Genomic DNA, 16,590 nt, shown 5'->3' with positions numbered 1-16,590 from the left:
AAAATACTTCAGTATGACATACACATAAGGTCAAGACAATAAAACATACTGAGCACAACGGATGGGAAGTAACTCCCCAGAGAGTTAAATTACGAACTCTCCAGGAAGGGTGCTTGTTTCAAGGGCATTTAAATCAGGCAATTCTCAAGTGCTCCACATACAAGCAGAAAAGAAGTTTTCTTGCTTCCGCAATGCATGTATGCACTGATTAAGGAGCTTTGATGACCCATCTGGGTCCACAGGGGAATAGATTTCCTAGACACTACACTCCTCTGTAGCACAGATTCTACATCCTGAATTCATTTCATGTGTACTTATTGACATTAGATTTTCACGCTGAGTACAGACTACTCAACAGCTGCACTAAACAAAAAAGCACCTCTGTTTCCACTCAGATGTTTTAATTATTTATCCAAGAAGTTTTGGTGTCAAAATACACTAGTTACAGACATCAAATTGAAATGTCCGCAGACAGGACAGATAACAGGACTAGCTTTTCAACTTTTAAACACACACCTTAATATAGGGATGCTCCTTGCATGTCGTTCCCCACTGCCTCGCACAGCGTTCCTCTTTCCTATGCTCATAGAACTCTGGGTTACGGAGAATGGCCACGCGGTGACCCTCATACACTAATGCGATTGCTGTACACCCATCCAGTCTCTCTTTGTCTTCCTGTGTAGCTGTTAGCACTATAGGCACTGACAGGTTAATGACTCCCCCTGCAGAGTGAAAAAAGCCATTATCCATAGCAACGGTCATCAATTGTATTTTGGAAATCTAACCTCCTAAAAAGTTACAGCCCAGGCTGTAAGTTTATCATACAACAGACTCAAGTGTATATCTATTTCAGAAAAAAAGTTGAATCAGGCAGACATTTTGCATAGTTTGTTCAACTGAATGCTTACCAGCTACTAACTTCTGAAAATAACCCAATGTATCTGAATTTAAAGGTTATGTGGTCCTCATTTTTAAACATTTACTTCACTGCTAGATGCTAGAAGTCTTTTTTTCTTGACTACAAGGGTAAGATTTAAGAAACCAGTGGAGTAAATACTGCAACTATCATACAATTGCTTGAATTATAATAAAAACAGATTTAACAACAGAGTGCAAAACTCTTGGGTGTTCTCCAGGAGAAAAGTAATGGGCCCATTGAAGGTAATTTGAGTTTTGCTATTGGCTTCAGTGGAGACAGGCTCTAAATAAGGCTGGTTTGCCCGTAATTTAAGTAATACATATTTTAAAACCTTCTCTTAATCATATTCTAAGCATGATAGGAAGTTAAAAACAATGAAGCTGGGTGAAAAGAATAAGAGAAAAAAGATAAGTAATTCTTTCTATCTCCCTTCCTTTGTAATTCAAAGGGAAAAAGTGTGCTGCATATCCTCTCCTAAACTGAGTCTCACCATTCAGAGTTATTTTCAAAACAACTGGATCATAAAATTGAGCTTGACAACAGTCACAGGGAAGGCAATTTGCCACTCCAATTTTGATGCTTAGTAAAAACCTCTTGCTTTAGCAGCAAGAAAATAAACACTTCCAACTGGAAAGAGATCTCCAAGTGGTTAATTATTAAAATTTTGTGAGACTGCAACAATAAGTATCTCTCTCTAACACCCATCTTCATCCAATGAACTAACTGGAAACGGAGGTAAGGTAGTTAAGTGAAATGTTCTGTTGTTGTTTTGTTTATTTTTATTTATTTAAAGTCAGAGGAAAATAGTGTCAGCTTGAGACTATTTCAGATAAGTTAAGCTTTAAGGTGAGAATATCAGCACACCTGCATCAATCTCCATAATGCAGAAGTCCATTCATGTGAATATTGCATTTAAGGCTCAAAGGACAAAATGCATTGCAGATATTTTGTCTCCCTCTTCAGAATCAAAACCCTGGAAAATTACTGCTGCTGTGACACTCCAGCACTAACATACCAAGCAGGGAGGAAACTTGCAGGATGTTTTGACTTAACTGTTGTCACTGGCTTCAAGTAGCAAAGCAGTTTTAAGCCAATCACATCTTTCTAAAAAGATTCTCATGCATGAATGTTGCAGTAGATACCTGAGAAGAGGAAATATGGTCGCATCTAGAGGAACGTGACTATTCTATTCTAGAACTGAAAATTCTTTCCTTCACAGGAAAAAATTACCTACTACTGTTATTTGTTTTTCATAGCTCATAGTTTATTTGTAGCACCACAAGAGGTATTAACAACACCTGCAAGAGAAATTTACGAATTTCTAATATTGCTATATCTGAAATACCTATAAAAGGCTTTAAAAGCTTTATAAAAAAAATCTGATTTACAGAAGATTACAGGGCAGGAGCTACAAGCTATTTTAGCAGTTAAATGCATAGCAACTGCAGGGTACAATGCATTTGGCTTGACACTCAGAAGGGCACGTGGAATGAAAACCAAACAAGTAGCCCAAAAAGCTATTGCAAACTTGAGATACTCCAAAATAACTGGATGCCCTCATGTTGCTTAGGATGGTACCTCAGAGACTTCTGAAAAGGGGAACTGGAAAAGTTTGGAGACAACAGAAGAAGTGAAAGACATAGAAGTGAAAGACAGGTGACATTTTTTTCCTGCTATTTGGTCTCCAGTAAGAGAAGAGTTAACACAGAAGGAAACAGGAAGACAGGAATCTTTACTATCTCTTTTTTCATACAGCGTGCAAAAAAACCCTAAAGGTTTGAATAAAACAGTTTTCTAAGAAGAATAAATCAAATAAATGACAGAATCAAACTCAAACTTTAAAACCTAATGTTATCACTTGTCAGCTACCTTATGTTCATTCTTAGCCCATTACTAATACAAAATAAAAATATATTTGTTTAAATTATCACAGGGTAATTGTTACAGTAGAGTCATTCAACTGCATGCGACAATTGTACATAAACAAGCCTCCTTCTCAAATTCTGATTTCATACTTGCAACAACTTTAGCATGCAAGTCACTTCATTGTCCTTTCCTTCATCGCTATTGAAGGACAAATCTCTTGCTATTCCTCACAGAGCTAAACAGAAATTAAATTGCAATTTCAAGTTCTAAAATAAATTTCTTCAAAACAAATTGGAAATGTGGCTTTCAGGTTTAAATGTTTTCAAAAGCGAAAACATTTCCAAAATATAAATTATAATTTGTAAAGGCAAAAAAAAGTAAGGCACTGATTTTTCAAACTAACATGGTGGTAGGAATAAAAAGAATAAATGCATTAAGTTTAGAAGTAACAATGTTAGTATCCTATTCTCTTAGCTCAGACTGTGCACAAACATGAGAAAGTGTCACTACACCATCACTAGACAGCAAAGCATCAACAATGTTCCAGAAATATGATTAATTTCCTCAGTTTTACCAACAGAAATATCTTACCATCAAGGAGACAATCAAAGTGAAGGCACTGTAGGTATTCTCTCTCTCTCATAAAGCCATTCAGGGGTGTTGCCCAGCCTTCTGCCAGCACTTGCACCCATTGCATATCCACCTTGCAAAGAAACAGAGAAGTAGAGCAGATAAAAGTTGCTGCTCAATGACTGACATTTAATGTTAATCATAATAGAACATGATTTATCCATAAGACACAGTGTAAATGAAAGATTTCTCAGTGTTACAGTCTTAATCACAAAAAGTTCAAAGTCTCTAGAAGGAAAAAAAAGAACCACTGTTTATGACTTTGGCTATTTTCCAGTCTCACACGTAACATCAAATATCATTTTGTTACACACAAAAAAGCTTCATTTGTAAATGTTTGAAAAAGTTCAACTTAAATAAAAAAAAGTGGAACTCTAGTTATTTTAAGCTCTTGGTTATCTTGCTTTATTAAAAAATAAATGCAACAAAAACCTACACCACATACAGTTACCACAAAAATATCAGAAAAAGGAGGGGAGGGGGCGAACGAATACTAACAGGTCCAATCTTAAAACATATTAGAAAGGAAGTTTTTATTGCGGAAAGTAGTGAGAAAAATCCAGAAGTAAAATTCTCTCAGGACTAGTACTTATTTTAGTTTAGGATATATCATCTTACAGGGAATTTCCTTCCTTACCATTTAAACAGTCACACTATGACTTAGTGTGTGGCCTTTATTATTTCTGCATGTGCATTACTAAGACCTGGTCAAGAGTCTTCGACAAAGGACAAAGTCCATTGACTTCACGTGTGCAAGTTTCTCTTGTAAAAAGCATGACTAATTTTATTACGTTGTTTAGTTTATGTTGAGACAAGCATAACACAAATTTTCTTCCCTAGCTGATGTTACATACTTGCTTGATATTTAACAAACCACTGGTTAGGAGTAGAGGAAGAAAGAATTTGTTTTGCTAGATGGGAAGCCATTTACAATGCAACACTACAGAAACTTAATAATGGTGACCCTACAAATTTATTCCACAGCAAAGCAATATATAGTTTTACAGATACACGTGAAAAGAATCTAGAAAGACACAGAGAGTGAGGAGGTCACCTCTCAGCCTCCTTTTCCCCAGACTGGACAACCCAAGTGTCGTCAGCTGCCAGGCACACTGCTGGCTCATAATAATACTGTTAAAGTCAGTGAAAAAACTCATGTATTGTATCTGTGTTTAGACGTAATTCTTCAGAAAAAAAAGATGACCAGGAAGAACAGATAAACAGCCAGAAGCAGCTTTGTCTAATTAAATCCCAAGTTGGAAAATAATGCATTTAACCGAACTAAGAACAGAGTCAATTAAGTTGATCCATGCTTTTCCAAGTATTCTCTGCTGGAAGCCAGAAAAGTAGCATGAACTCATTCTAACCAGAAAACAAAATGAAACAAAAACTAATAAATTAGATCTGGTCACCTACCTGTTTAAGTACCTGATCACTTACCTCTAAAAGTTTGCAACTGTATAAGCCTCATATATAGGGTTACTACTTTAACCTGAAGGTTACCAACAAAGAGAGTGAAGCAGCAGCAACTGATTTCCACCGTATTTCTAGGTCATTACAATTTAAAAATATATATATTTATGTAAGTAAGCTAAAAATTCTTCTAGAAACAACTATCCGTAGAAGGTATGCAAGGCATGATTTATTCTATGGATGAGGGCGGAAAAAAGTCACTGTAAATTTAGTTAATCCTAAGCATGGTGATTAAGTAACACTATTTGAAATACCAGGCATTACTTATGAAGTTTCAACTGTTATTTCTAAAAAGCAAATGAAGAAAACAAATGCTGTGATGTTTCTCAAGAAGAAGGGAGAAAAGCCTATCAAGTTACAATCTGTAACTAGTACAGGTATTTTGACTATACACAGTTCTGCCGAGCAGCAGACTGTTTTTTCAACTTCAGTAATGAGATAACTGAACACACAATACCTTATTTATTTCCAAGGTTAGCAGAGACTCAGCATCAGTTTTGGTCAACTGCAGCTTGTTTTCTGGCACATAAAGTTCTTTCACCTCGTAAGAGGCATCCACTGGTACAATGTCCTGTATAAAAGGAACAATCAGAATTTAACATTTGGTCCAAATGCTTCTTGGACACTAAACACAAGGTCAAGAAGTAAAATTCTATGCGGTACTGCTCTGTGCCAAGAATATGTGCATTAAGCAATTTTTATTCATTTAAAAAACAACATTGATCCAAGATTATGATATATGGCTAGCAACGCTGCTGGCTTGAGTAATAACAGTGAAACATTCTGGCAAGAAGATTTTTTTTTAAACTAAGTACCTCATACAGTTATAACATTAACCTTGTAAATATTTAACTACTGAATTAAGTGCAGTTTTTATGACTGATTAATGCCTATATTAGCTACAGCAGAAAGGATGAGTGTATGCTTTTATAGATGCTAAAGTAGTAAAAAAATGTTGTAGAGACTGAACAAACTTACAAACTTAAGTAACTGATTATGCAAGATGTGTTAGCAATGATAATAGGGAAGTAAACTGAAAGTCATTAATACAGAAGTACAAATTGAATGTGTCAGCTACAGCTAGTAAAATAACACCAGTGTCCTAATTATAACCCAAATACCACAGAATATCAGTTTTATACTGGAAAAAAGGGGGGGGGGGGGGTCCTCCTTGGGTTTTAAATAAAACCTTCTCAAGACTTTCTCATTTCACTATACTCTAGATCTTAAACCCCTCATAAGGATAAAGGCACACTTCTGAGGAGAGGGGAAGAGAAGGGAAGGTCATCCTGTCCCTAAAGTGACAAAACTTTAAAGAGTCTCCTGACAGACGTAGTTCTTTTTTAAAATGGGGTTTTAAGTTACTTCTGTAAAGTAAATTTTTTGGAAGTGGAGTGGGAGGAGGAAGCTCACCCACAGAGCAAATTATACATAAACCTTTAACAAGAACACAAGGAGTTATTTTTTATTTTTCCAATATTTGCAATCCATAGTAAAGAAGTGTGCCTATAGGAAAGGCAAAGTTTGCCCAGGAGCATTAAAGCATTTATCCAAGCAAAGACATTAGGCACCAACTCAGTGGAAAGTCAAAGAAGAGGGACGATGAAAGGAAGTGGGAGACAAAATGACGGCAGGAATGTAAAGAGGTGGTGAGTCTAGCTAGCTCTTACTCTATTTGTGTCTCCAAAGACAAATAAAAGAAAAGTAAATAAACTAGCACTTAGAAGTTGCGCCGCATAAGGAAAAGCTGAATCCATTAGGTATCAGACTTCAACTGGGAAGTGATTATTATTTTAGATAGTAACTTAGGCAAAACCTGCCGTGTATTACAGAAGCAGAATTACAGCCCAGGAATGCTGCAGCAAACTCCCCGTAGCAGTAAGCCCAGAACCATAGAAAAGCACTGCCTGCTGTTACAAATAGCAGACTTTACAAGCAAAGTATAGTGACTGGGTACACATTATGCTGCTTCCCAGAAGATCCTGCTCTGAATCCTAGTTTCTTACCATGCTATAAAGTTCTACAAACCATCAAAAGCTTTACATAAATGTGGCTATTAAAAGTTTTTTTTTTTTTTCAAATATTATCCTGCTTTTAGTGTCCCACTAATGTGCAAAACAATGGAAACAACAAAGGTCTGACAATGCATTTTCTGTAAACAACCTCTCTACCTCACTATGGGGATGTAGACAGCCTGAAGGCAGCTCCAACAATGCTGAAGGACAGTAGGCCATCAAACCAGAGCAGGCAATCCAGCCCTGTTAGAAAAGCAGTTGAATCCCCACCACCATTGCCTAAAGAATCTGGTAGAAAACAGTGACGACCACAGCCATGGCCACACAAGCATTGGTATTTCTACCCAAGTAGAAGAAACAGCCAAAAACAGCTTGACAATATTTTTAATCTGGGGTCATTTAAGCCCCTATTAGAGCAACCAAAGAGATTGTATGGCTTGAGATGGGCTTATTTTTGTTGTTGTTTCATAGTTGTTTTTTTTTAAATAAAGTGCAACATAAATATGATTATGGCACATTACATTATTTAATGAGTTAAATATCTAGATAATTTGTAGGATTAGTAAATCTAGACTCCCTAGCAGACACAAAAATGGTACTTAAAACAGTATTATAGATTTTAAATAGCAGCAAGAGGAATTCATAGGTCTTTAAACTGAATGAATTTTAGGGAAATGCTAGGCTAGCAGGCCATCTAGTGACCAGTTTAACATGGCAAAGTTAATCAAAGATTCATTCTACCAACAGACAAGTTACACAATATTCCTCTACGCTTAACATTTGTCATTAAATTTGAACAAATAACTGCAAAATAATAAAATATAAACTAGATGCTTTATTGGAACGTGTGCTATCTTAGACTGTGATGTCAGTTCCTTGCTGATGCAAGCATCCTTAACAGCCTGTAAAGAAGGGGCCCTCAGGCGAGTTTCCAGTAGATAAGCATTCACAGGCACCATCTGATTTATAAGACTGGTTATTCAGTAATGTAAGTTCATATTAATTGATGTGTGAGGCCACAAAATAGTTTATACATGGAAAAAGCAAACATCAGTGTTTGCTTGACTGTAATCACTGATGTTTTGATATCTACAGCTTGCAGGGAAGTAAGTCTGTCAATACATTAAGGAAAAAATGGAAAGTGCAACGACAGTTATGATCTTTAAAAAAGGGAGGTAAGATTTTCTGCTTCTTCTCTTCCCATCAGTTCTGTTCTATCACCTTTTCAGTAAACTGATAAACAAATTGTTTTCACTGTATTAATCTTAATCTATAACCAGTTGAATTCAAGATCTTTTCTTTAAAGTGTATTAAATAACATTTCTGACTGCTTTTAGGTTGACAATATATTTTTTTACATTTCATACTTTTAGAGACCATTTTCTCAGGTGACACATCAAGATTACAGCATGCTGAGTACCCTCATCATTACAGGAAAGATGGTTTGTTTGAAGTAATGTAAGTAATGGATTGGGTGTAAATGCACTATTATGTGAATAGCTGTTGCAGAAATAAAATTCTAAATCAGAAATCCCTTAAGCATCCTCTTTCTACATGCCATTGAACTTTATTCCTCATCTTCCATCCTCATCCCATCTTCAGTTTAAGTAAAACTGTCAATTTTCAGCATTTGGTTGTTCAGTGGCGACAGGATTACCATTCAGGCTAATTGGCATCTTATTTCTCTGAGATATGACCTCCTTCTCTAACTTAATTAGAGCTTGTTTATGTCACTGCACTCAGGTTCTGTTGGCTTTAAGCCTGAATCTTCCATGATGCAAATAAAAAGAAAACAATGACTGGCATATAACTTAAAGCACAAAACACAGTTGATTTTTCCTGCTTTGGTATAGGACCAGAAGGAACAGACAAAGATAACTAACACTTGGCTCTCAAAACTATAATATAACAATGATCACAGCTTTCATGCACATGCAGTACAAATTATTATGGCTCATGGTACTACCAACCTTCAAAGATTTTCTTCTAAGCACTCTACTCATACAGTATGAAAAATGAGATGTTGGCATAAAACAAGTGTGATCTAAAGGAAATATATCCTCATAAAATCTTGCACTACTAGTTGCTTCATTTGGGATGAAGCTGAAACATCCTAACTCTACTCTCAAAAAGAATAAATACATAAATCATTCTCAGCTTGAGTATAAATCTCGCTGGATTAAAGCATCTTTTTAACTGTACTCTACAATGAGAAATTCTCAAACGAATGTATTTCTAGAAGATGCTGTATTTGGTAAAAATTAAAAAAATAAAAAATTGAACAGATTATGAAAACTACATTCAACATGATACTATGATCGATTACAGAACTACTTTCAGCTCTTCAGCAAAACATTATAGGGTGTGAGGCTCTTTTCCCCTCTAAGTTGGTTTGTGAGTTTGGATATTGACAGAAACAGTATAATTTTCAAATTGCAATGAAAACAGTACAGTTAAAAAAACAATTCTGGAAGTAAGCGCAACTAACATTTTTTTTTAGAGAGCTTAAGAAGTTTCTTTCAAAGCTACTTGCTTATTTCTCCAGAAGGCTGTATAAACCAAAATAAATCTACAACATCTTGGGAGGAGTTAAAAGAAATAAAAATTCTTGAAGTAGGACTAATCAAAAGTTTCAGTCCTATCTATGACCTACCCATCCACAAAGTAAAGAAGGGAAGGGTTCACCTGTGTGGCTCACTGTAGGTCAGCTATAAATACAGACCTTGCTTGGAGGAGCAGGAAGTTTGAACCCATTCATTGAAGAGCAATGAAGCTGGTGAAGAGACTAGAACATGACTTAAGAGGAGCAGCTGAGGGAACTGACACTGTTTAGTCTTGAGAAAAGGAGGCTGAGGGGAGACATTATTGCTCTCTACAGCTACCTGAGAGGAGGTTACAGAGAGGAGGGTGTCAGTCTCTTTTCTCAGGTGAAAAGCGATGGACATGAGGAAACGGTCTCGAGTTGCCTCCTCAGAGGTTTAAGTAAATGTCAGGAAGAGTCTCTTCATGGAAAGTATGGTTGGGTGTTGAAACACGCTGCCCAGGACAGTGGTGAAGCCTCCATCCCTGGAGGTATTTAAGAGATGTGTAGACGTGGCACTTAGGGACATGGTGTAGTGGTGGACTTGTTGTGTTAGGTGGATGGTTGGGCTTGGTGATCTTACGGGTCTTTTTCAACCTAAATGATTCTGTGGTTCTGTGATTACTGCCCAACTGGAGTCTCCATGGCTAACACAGAATGTCTGTGAACCAAAATCTTGCCTGTCCCTTTTCCCAAACTACAGAAGGTAAAAAGCAGAGAAGAAAGCAAAAGACATACAGCAGCAACAAAAATGACACCATCACTGTATCTTATTACACAATTGAATGTAACTGGAGTTTGTTCTTTAATAACCACAAAAATATACATGCTTTCTAGAAAAAAAAAAAAAATCTGAGCTGGTGATATCCATTTCTGTAATACCATTCAGCAGTATATTTTCAAAAGACAACAATCGTAACTACAGCACACATACCTCAAAATCAGGAAATCCCTACCTTAAAATACACAAGTTCTCCTTACTTCTCTAAGCAATGAGAAGAAATCAGTGGTATATTGATGTGGGAATTACTGAAATTTAATACTGAGGTGTTGTTTTTTTTTTTGGGGGGGGGGGGGGGGGTTGGTTATACTTAAAAGCTTGTGACGTTTTCTGGTCATTCTGGCTTACATATTTACTGCTGTAAGTATAAAACTACTAGTATAGTCTTGCACGGCCTTTATGCAGCACTTGCTTTTTCCCCAGCTTCTCACATGAAATAATGATTAGTCTTATCACAGAATCACAGAGGGACCTCTGGAGGTCATCTAGTCCAGTTTCCTGCTCAGAACTGAACCAGGTGCAGTCGGCTGCTCAGGGACTTGGCCAATCAAGTTCTAAGTAACTCCAAGGATGGAGCATCCACAAATTCTCAGGGCCACTTGTTCTAATCACTTTCCTCAACCTGCTTTTGCTAATACGGTATCGTATGCCATTGGCCTTCTTTGCTGCACAGGCAGCTGCAAAAACACTTATTTGCAACATCACAAGCTATTTATAAAATCCTCATTGTCTATGCTTGGTCTTACAAATCCCAGTTGGTCCCACTCAATCACCCTTTGGTGTAAGTATTTGGTTTGGACACTGCGCTCAAACAAATAAGTAAACAGCTGTATTCATACAAATTTTCTGCTGAAGCCATTTTGAAAGAAGGAGACAGAAAACAAGGTTGCATGTAAAATAATGACTCAATACCCAGCCAGCAGATGGGTATAATCAACTGTCAAATACACTCTACTGAGGAAGTAATTTACAGTCAAATAATGAAAAAGAAGGTCAAAGACCTGCAATGCGTGTTCTACATCAATGTTACAGATATTAAAAATACTTATCTCCCATGTTGGTAGGCTTCTCAAAAAAACATTGAAAGATGGGTTTGGGGCCTGCTGCAATTCAAGCTTATAACCAAGGTGATCACACAGTATCACTTAATCACAGTTTTGATAAGCCAGTGAGGACCTAGATAACATTGAGGTCCTAGATCCATAAAGAATAATTATGGTTACAGTGATGCTAACTGTGCAGTATAATTGAGGGGAAAAAAATATGTACAGATTATACAGAACAGCAGAATCCATTTCTACATACTGCCAGGAACTGCTACCCTCAATTTCTATTTTGCTCAAAATTCTTGCTGCTCCAAAATACAGATTTTGAATACACTTGCAAGGAACTGTGTGAATATAGTTACAAAATCAATGCTTTCAAAGACCAGGAGGACCACCTCCCCAAATGCAAGTATAATACTGAGCCTCAGAAGAGAACGTTCCCAGGCTTAGACAAGAACTCAACCTTTGGCTATAATTTGGAAGATGGGTGGTAGATGGAATAAGAGAGAGGTTTATACATACACCCACAATGGATTGATCTAAGTAGTAGAAGTATATAATCAAATTCCCAACATTTGTGGGTTTCTTTTGTGGTATTTGCAGCACTGCTGTAATTTTATGCCCCTAAGAATGGGACTTCTGTACAAAAGTAGTTAAAAGCCACTTTTCCTCAGTACATTGAAAGTTAGGTACTAGAAATGCAACTCTTTCCTTATATGCCTTTGGCACTTCCTTAACAATAAAGGTGGCATTCCTGAGAAGTGACTTCTTGAGAAAATATTTCCCTGGTTAAATATTGAACCAATTTCATTACTGGGGAATATGAGCTTTGTGTCATTAGCTAGATCAGCTACATTTGTTGTCAGGAAAAAACAACTAAAACAATGAAATCTCCATAGCCAAACATCTGCAGTAGGTTTGCTTGACAGCATATTGGACGGTATCAGCAGACTAAGAGCCAAACTTATCAAGCCCAAAGCCACACATGCCTTTCTGACTATGGATTGAGCAAAGACTCATTTGTACAGTATTGAAAGGAACTTTTCATACGACTTAGCATCAGCAGCTTTAGGAGATACAGTACCTCACATGCTAGGTCCCTGAAAAGAACTTTGAAGCGTTTTATTTATTGCATTTACATGCAAAAAAAACCTATCCAGGTGCCCCTCAAAACTGAGTTACACCACACAAGAATTTTCCAGATTCACCAGCTGCTTATTACTCCTCCGTGCAGTTTCCTCCCTTATCTTCCATAAAGTATTGAACATACTTCTGGAGAATACCTCAAAAATTTGTTTGCGAGTTCTTCGCAAATATTATGAAAAAGTTTTAAGAACCAAATTTCCATTTCCCATGAAATAATAAATGCTTCATATTCTTAATATATGTCTGTGTATATCCATCTGTCTGCATCTATCTCAATATACACACGTTTTTTCAGCTGTGCTGTCTTTTACTACCATTACTTTCTGAACTAATAGAAGAAGAGCCCTTGAAACTCAAGGATTATCAACATCAAGTGGACTTCCTTACAGTGTATTGCACAGCTATTAAAAAAATATATTTATAATGCTGCTGTCTTACAGTTCTTTTCTTAATAATCCGGTGCGATTAGTAATGAACAAAACCACGGCTTTTTCCAGCTAAGGGAAACCTACTAGAATTATACTTAAGATATCATTGGGTTATATGTGGCCTGTTCAGCCATGCCTTGGTTTCATTGTCTCCCTAAAGTAAGCAACCACCAAAACATCTTGCCATTCATTGCACTACTCTCTCCAAAGAAAAAAATGTTAAAATGTGCTTTAAGCAAAGGACAGAGCAAAGCTGACTGGGCCAGAAGCCAGCATTCAGCATTGTGTACCAAATGTACTAATGCAAGAGTTGCTTGTTGGCACCCATGATGCAGCTTTCTAGAATTGTGAAATCTGAACTGGTCTTCTGAACAGGAGGCTCAGGGCTTCCCACAGTAAGGAGTTGCCACCTCCCATAGATAGGGCTCATACAGCTCTCTCCTTTTTTCCTCCAAAAAATATTCAGATGAGTATTAGGGTACAAGTCTAGCACTCTGATGTGGTTTTCTCCTGTGTCAGGTCTCCTGAGCAACCTGGATCAAGCAGTGAACCGTTAACAGAGTTTTCTTGAAAATTTAGAAAAAAATAAATCTCTCTGAAGCTGTACTGGTGACAGAAAGCTACAGTGAACTCAACGCTGACTATATGATGAGGTCTTTTGGCTTGTACCAGCTTCAATACTTGGTGGAGCTTTACTCAATCTACTGCATACACCTCCAGTTTCCCGTACATCCACCTCACAAAGAGCATGAGGAACTGTCTGTTAGAGCATCTAAATTAAAATCATGTTCTGAAATGGCATCCTACTACTCACTGACTACAGGTAAGAATGTAAGGAGACAAACTCCTTCTGCACAAACATTAGCAAACTCCTTCCTACCAAGGTGAAGACTAAGGAAAAGAGGCAAACCAAAGCCAGATGGCTGAACTTGTTGTTACCCTGACATGTTGATCCTTCTCCCTCTGAGTGATTACCATACTCTATCAGGGAAGGCAGAATGGCATATAAAATTCCATCCCACACCAGAAATAAAATTCACCAGTCACCAACCGTAAGCTCTGCTTTCTTTTCAATATGAAGGCTTTGACACTGTCTGTAGTAGCCAGCTTATTAGTGTATTAGATAACACTGTTGGTTAATACAGCTCAAAAACATTAGGATAAGAATAACAGCAGTTCAGGGCATATATAAGGAACATCTCAGTTAGGATATGAACTGCTGACAGATCAAAGCTGAGAGCTGGAGATAGCAGTTACTTTGTCCATTCTCAAAATGCCACCAGCCTCCTTCTTCCTGACCACATACTACTACCTTCTCTGGGTCGTCAAGTCATTACGTCTCATGCAACTCTGCAATGAACTAGTGTAGGTGATTAAAAAAACACCACCTAAAGAACAATAAAAAAAGACTGGGGTACAGTTTCAAGACTATAAAGCCTTCTCATGATGACTGCCACCACTTTTGGGGCTTGTTTGCTTTTCAGGTTGGGTAATGAACTGAATCCACTTACCAGACAACAGGAGTAACACTAGAGCTTCAGAAGGGATGGTGTAGATTGTGTGAGGGAGGAAATAGACCTGCCTTTTCAGAAGCTATAAACTATTGCGTTAATTCAGCCTTATCAGGAAGATCAGCTTCCTGAAACAGTTGCTACACAACTGCAAGATCACTTTTACTACTGTAAGAAGAACAACGCAAAGAAGGCCAGACACAATCACAGCAGCCCCTGTCAACTCAGATTACCGTGGTACTGCATCCCTGTCTCTTCATGTTTGCAGTATGTATTAATAAATATGCTTTAGAGACAAAGTAAAAAAATTGAGATTTACAAAAGCTAGCAAGCAATTTAAAAGTTGACAGTCACTGCTGGTTCTGTAACAACTGAGACAACTTCTCTCCCTTAAAGTTATGAGTTATGATAATGAATATAAATGAATTTTCTACTTGTCCAAAGATAATTCACTTGGAGACCAATGTTGTTGCAATATTTAGGTTGAGAGCAGGACAATTTTAAAAGCTAGAATTTAAAAATGCGTACGTCTTTAACTCAAAAATTCTGAGTTTCCCAGTACATACATTCAGATTTCATGCACCAATGCTTTGAAAAAGTTACTAAGATACAGCTGCATTGCTGCTCACCCTCTCTTGAAGAAGTTCCACAACTTGTTGTATGCAATCATTCACATCACAGGAATCAGTTTTCAGCACAAGCTCTGGGGATTCTGGTTTTTCATACTCAGAGTCAATTCCAGTAAAGCCTAGAGAACAGAAGACAAAAATCTTAAATGACATCTTCCAAAAGATGACTGCATTTTAAGATTGTTCACGTAACAGTTTTCTAGACATAAACAAGGCATAAGCACAAAGCTTTACTTTCCTTAACAGATGATTTCTTAGGGAAATCACCTGCTTTTTTCTTCATTGGGCTATTTGCTAATCCTACCACATGACCGCATCTAACTTCAGCATTCTGCAGCATGTACATTGTATATGTGTGTTGCTATTTGATTTACTCTGTGAATAAAAAAGGTAGCACTAGCAAAAGAGCTGTGCACTTCAACACAGAGTTAGTAGATACACATTCATCAGCTGTCTTTCATTAGTAGCCATGATCTTTTTTTTTTTTGCGTGTGAACACAAAGCCTGATTTTGAATGAGTATATATTTAAATTCACACTCACGCCAGCAATACCTTGAACAGTAGGGAACTGCATCATCTATTACATTACTTTAGCTCACATACCCATCATAAGATAGCTACTTAGAAGTAAGGTATACACGTGTGACCCTTATGGTTGTACGGGCTATTTTCACAGACCATGTAAGTGACTGGTGACACCTGTTCTGGCCTAGTTAGCTAGCTAGCAATCTGCGTTGAAACAGAGGAGATTCTAACTAACCACGCATGAACAAGAAGCAAGGAAAGTCAAGCTCAGTGTCAAAGCATGTAGCGCTACAGATCTCATCTCCAGCAGAGACATTGGCTGGGCTCTATTAACTGGACACCTACATCCTCCATAGTTGTAAATGCAAACACTGTAATTCAAGTTTTGCACTTCAGACTTAAATTTTCTCTAAATTAGTAGCTTTATTCCCCATCTGTGAAAAATACCAATTGCTGCAGTACCTAATGTGAAAAAGAAAGGCCAGTATCTGTTCCAAAACCTGTATACTTGAGAAGTATCTAATGACTGGGGAATTGGAATAGGAGAAAAAAAAATGAAAAAAAAAAACTGTCCCATTACCATTCTTAGAGAAAAGGAAGATAACAGAAGTTGTTGTTAACAGGCATGTCCATTTAATTTTCAGCCTTCATATCAAGTATTTCATAAGACACAGTCACTGCTAGATTCCCTTGTAGGCACTAAATACCTCACTACCACTTCTGAAGTTACAAAATTCCATTGTGGGCTTTGTAAAAATTAACAAAACATTAAGAAAGCTCTGTGGCACAAACAAGGATTCTGTACAGTATAATATCCTTGCATCTTTCCCACTCAAGACATCTTGCTATGATTCTGAGCAAACCTGAATACAGCTGTATTTATTGCCCATTCTTCACTGCGTATTTGGTAGTACTAGAAGCACTGAGCTTCAACCAAGTCATGCGGAGTATCCTAGGTTTCTTGAATTTTGTGTCAAGTCTTGATTATTAGTGATGTCATCATCAGAGCATGAGCAAACTCAACCCATGAAAGTGAAAC

General features: G+C 37.2%; 1 protein-coding gene across 1 annotated transcript in view; it reads right to left on the bottom strand.

Moving 5' to 3' along the window:
* Positions 1-16,590, bottom strand: part of PAPSS1 (3'-phosphoadenosine 5'-phosphosulfate synthase 1) — a 44,252-nt gene that overhangs the window by 15,264 nt on the left and 12,398 nt on the right. The window contains exons 5-8 of the mRNA XM_035551908.2: positions 15,026-15,144; positions 5,346-5,459; positions 3,377-3,488; positions 517-722 (exon numbers count right to left, since the gene is read on the bottom strand). Coding sequence (XP_035407801.1) covers positions 517-722; positions 3,377-3,488; positions 5,346-5,459; positions 15,026-15,144 — 551 coding nt within the window. The remainder of the gene's footprint in view (positions 1-516; positions 723-3,376; positions 3,489-5,345; positions 5,460-15,025; positions 15,145-16,590) is intronic.

The sequence above is a fragment of the Cygnus atratus genome, chromosome 4 (assembly GCF_013377495.2).
Source record: "Cygnus atratus isolate AKBS03 ecotype Queensland, Australia chromosome 4, CAtr_DNAZoo_HiC_assembly, whole genome shotgun sequence".
In the NCBI taxonomy this organism is placed as follows: Eukaryota; Metazoa; Chordata; class Aves; order Anseriformes; family Anatidae; genus Cygnus; species Cygnus atratus.
This window is presented reverse-complemented; position numbering and strand designations above follow the sequence as displayed.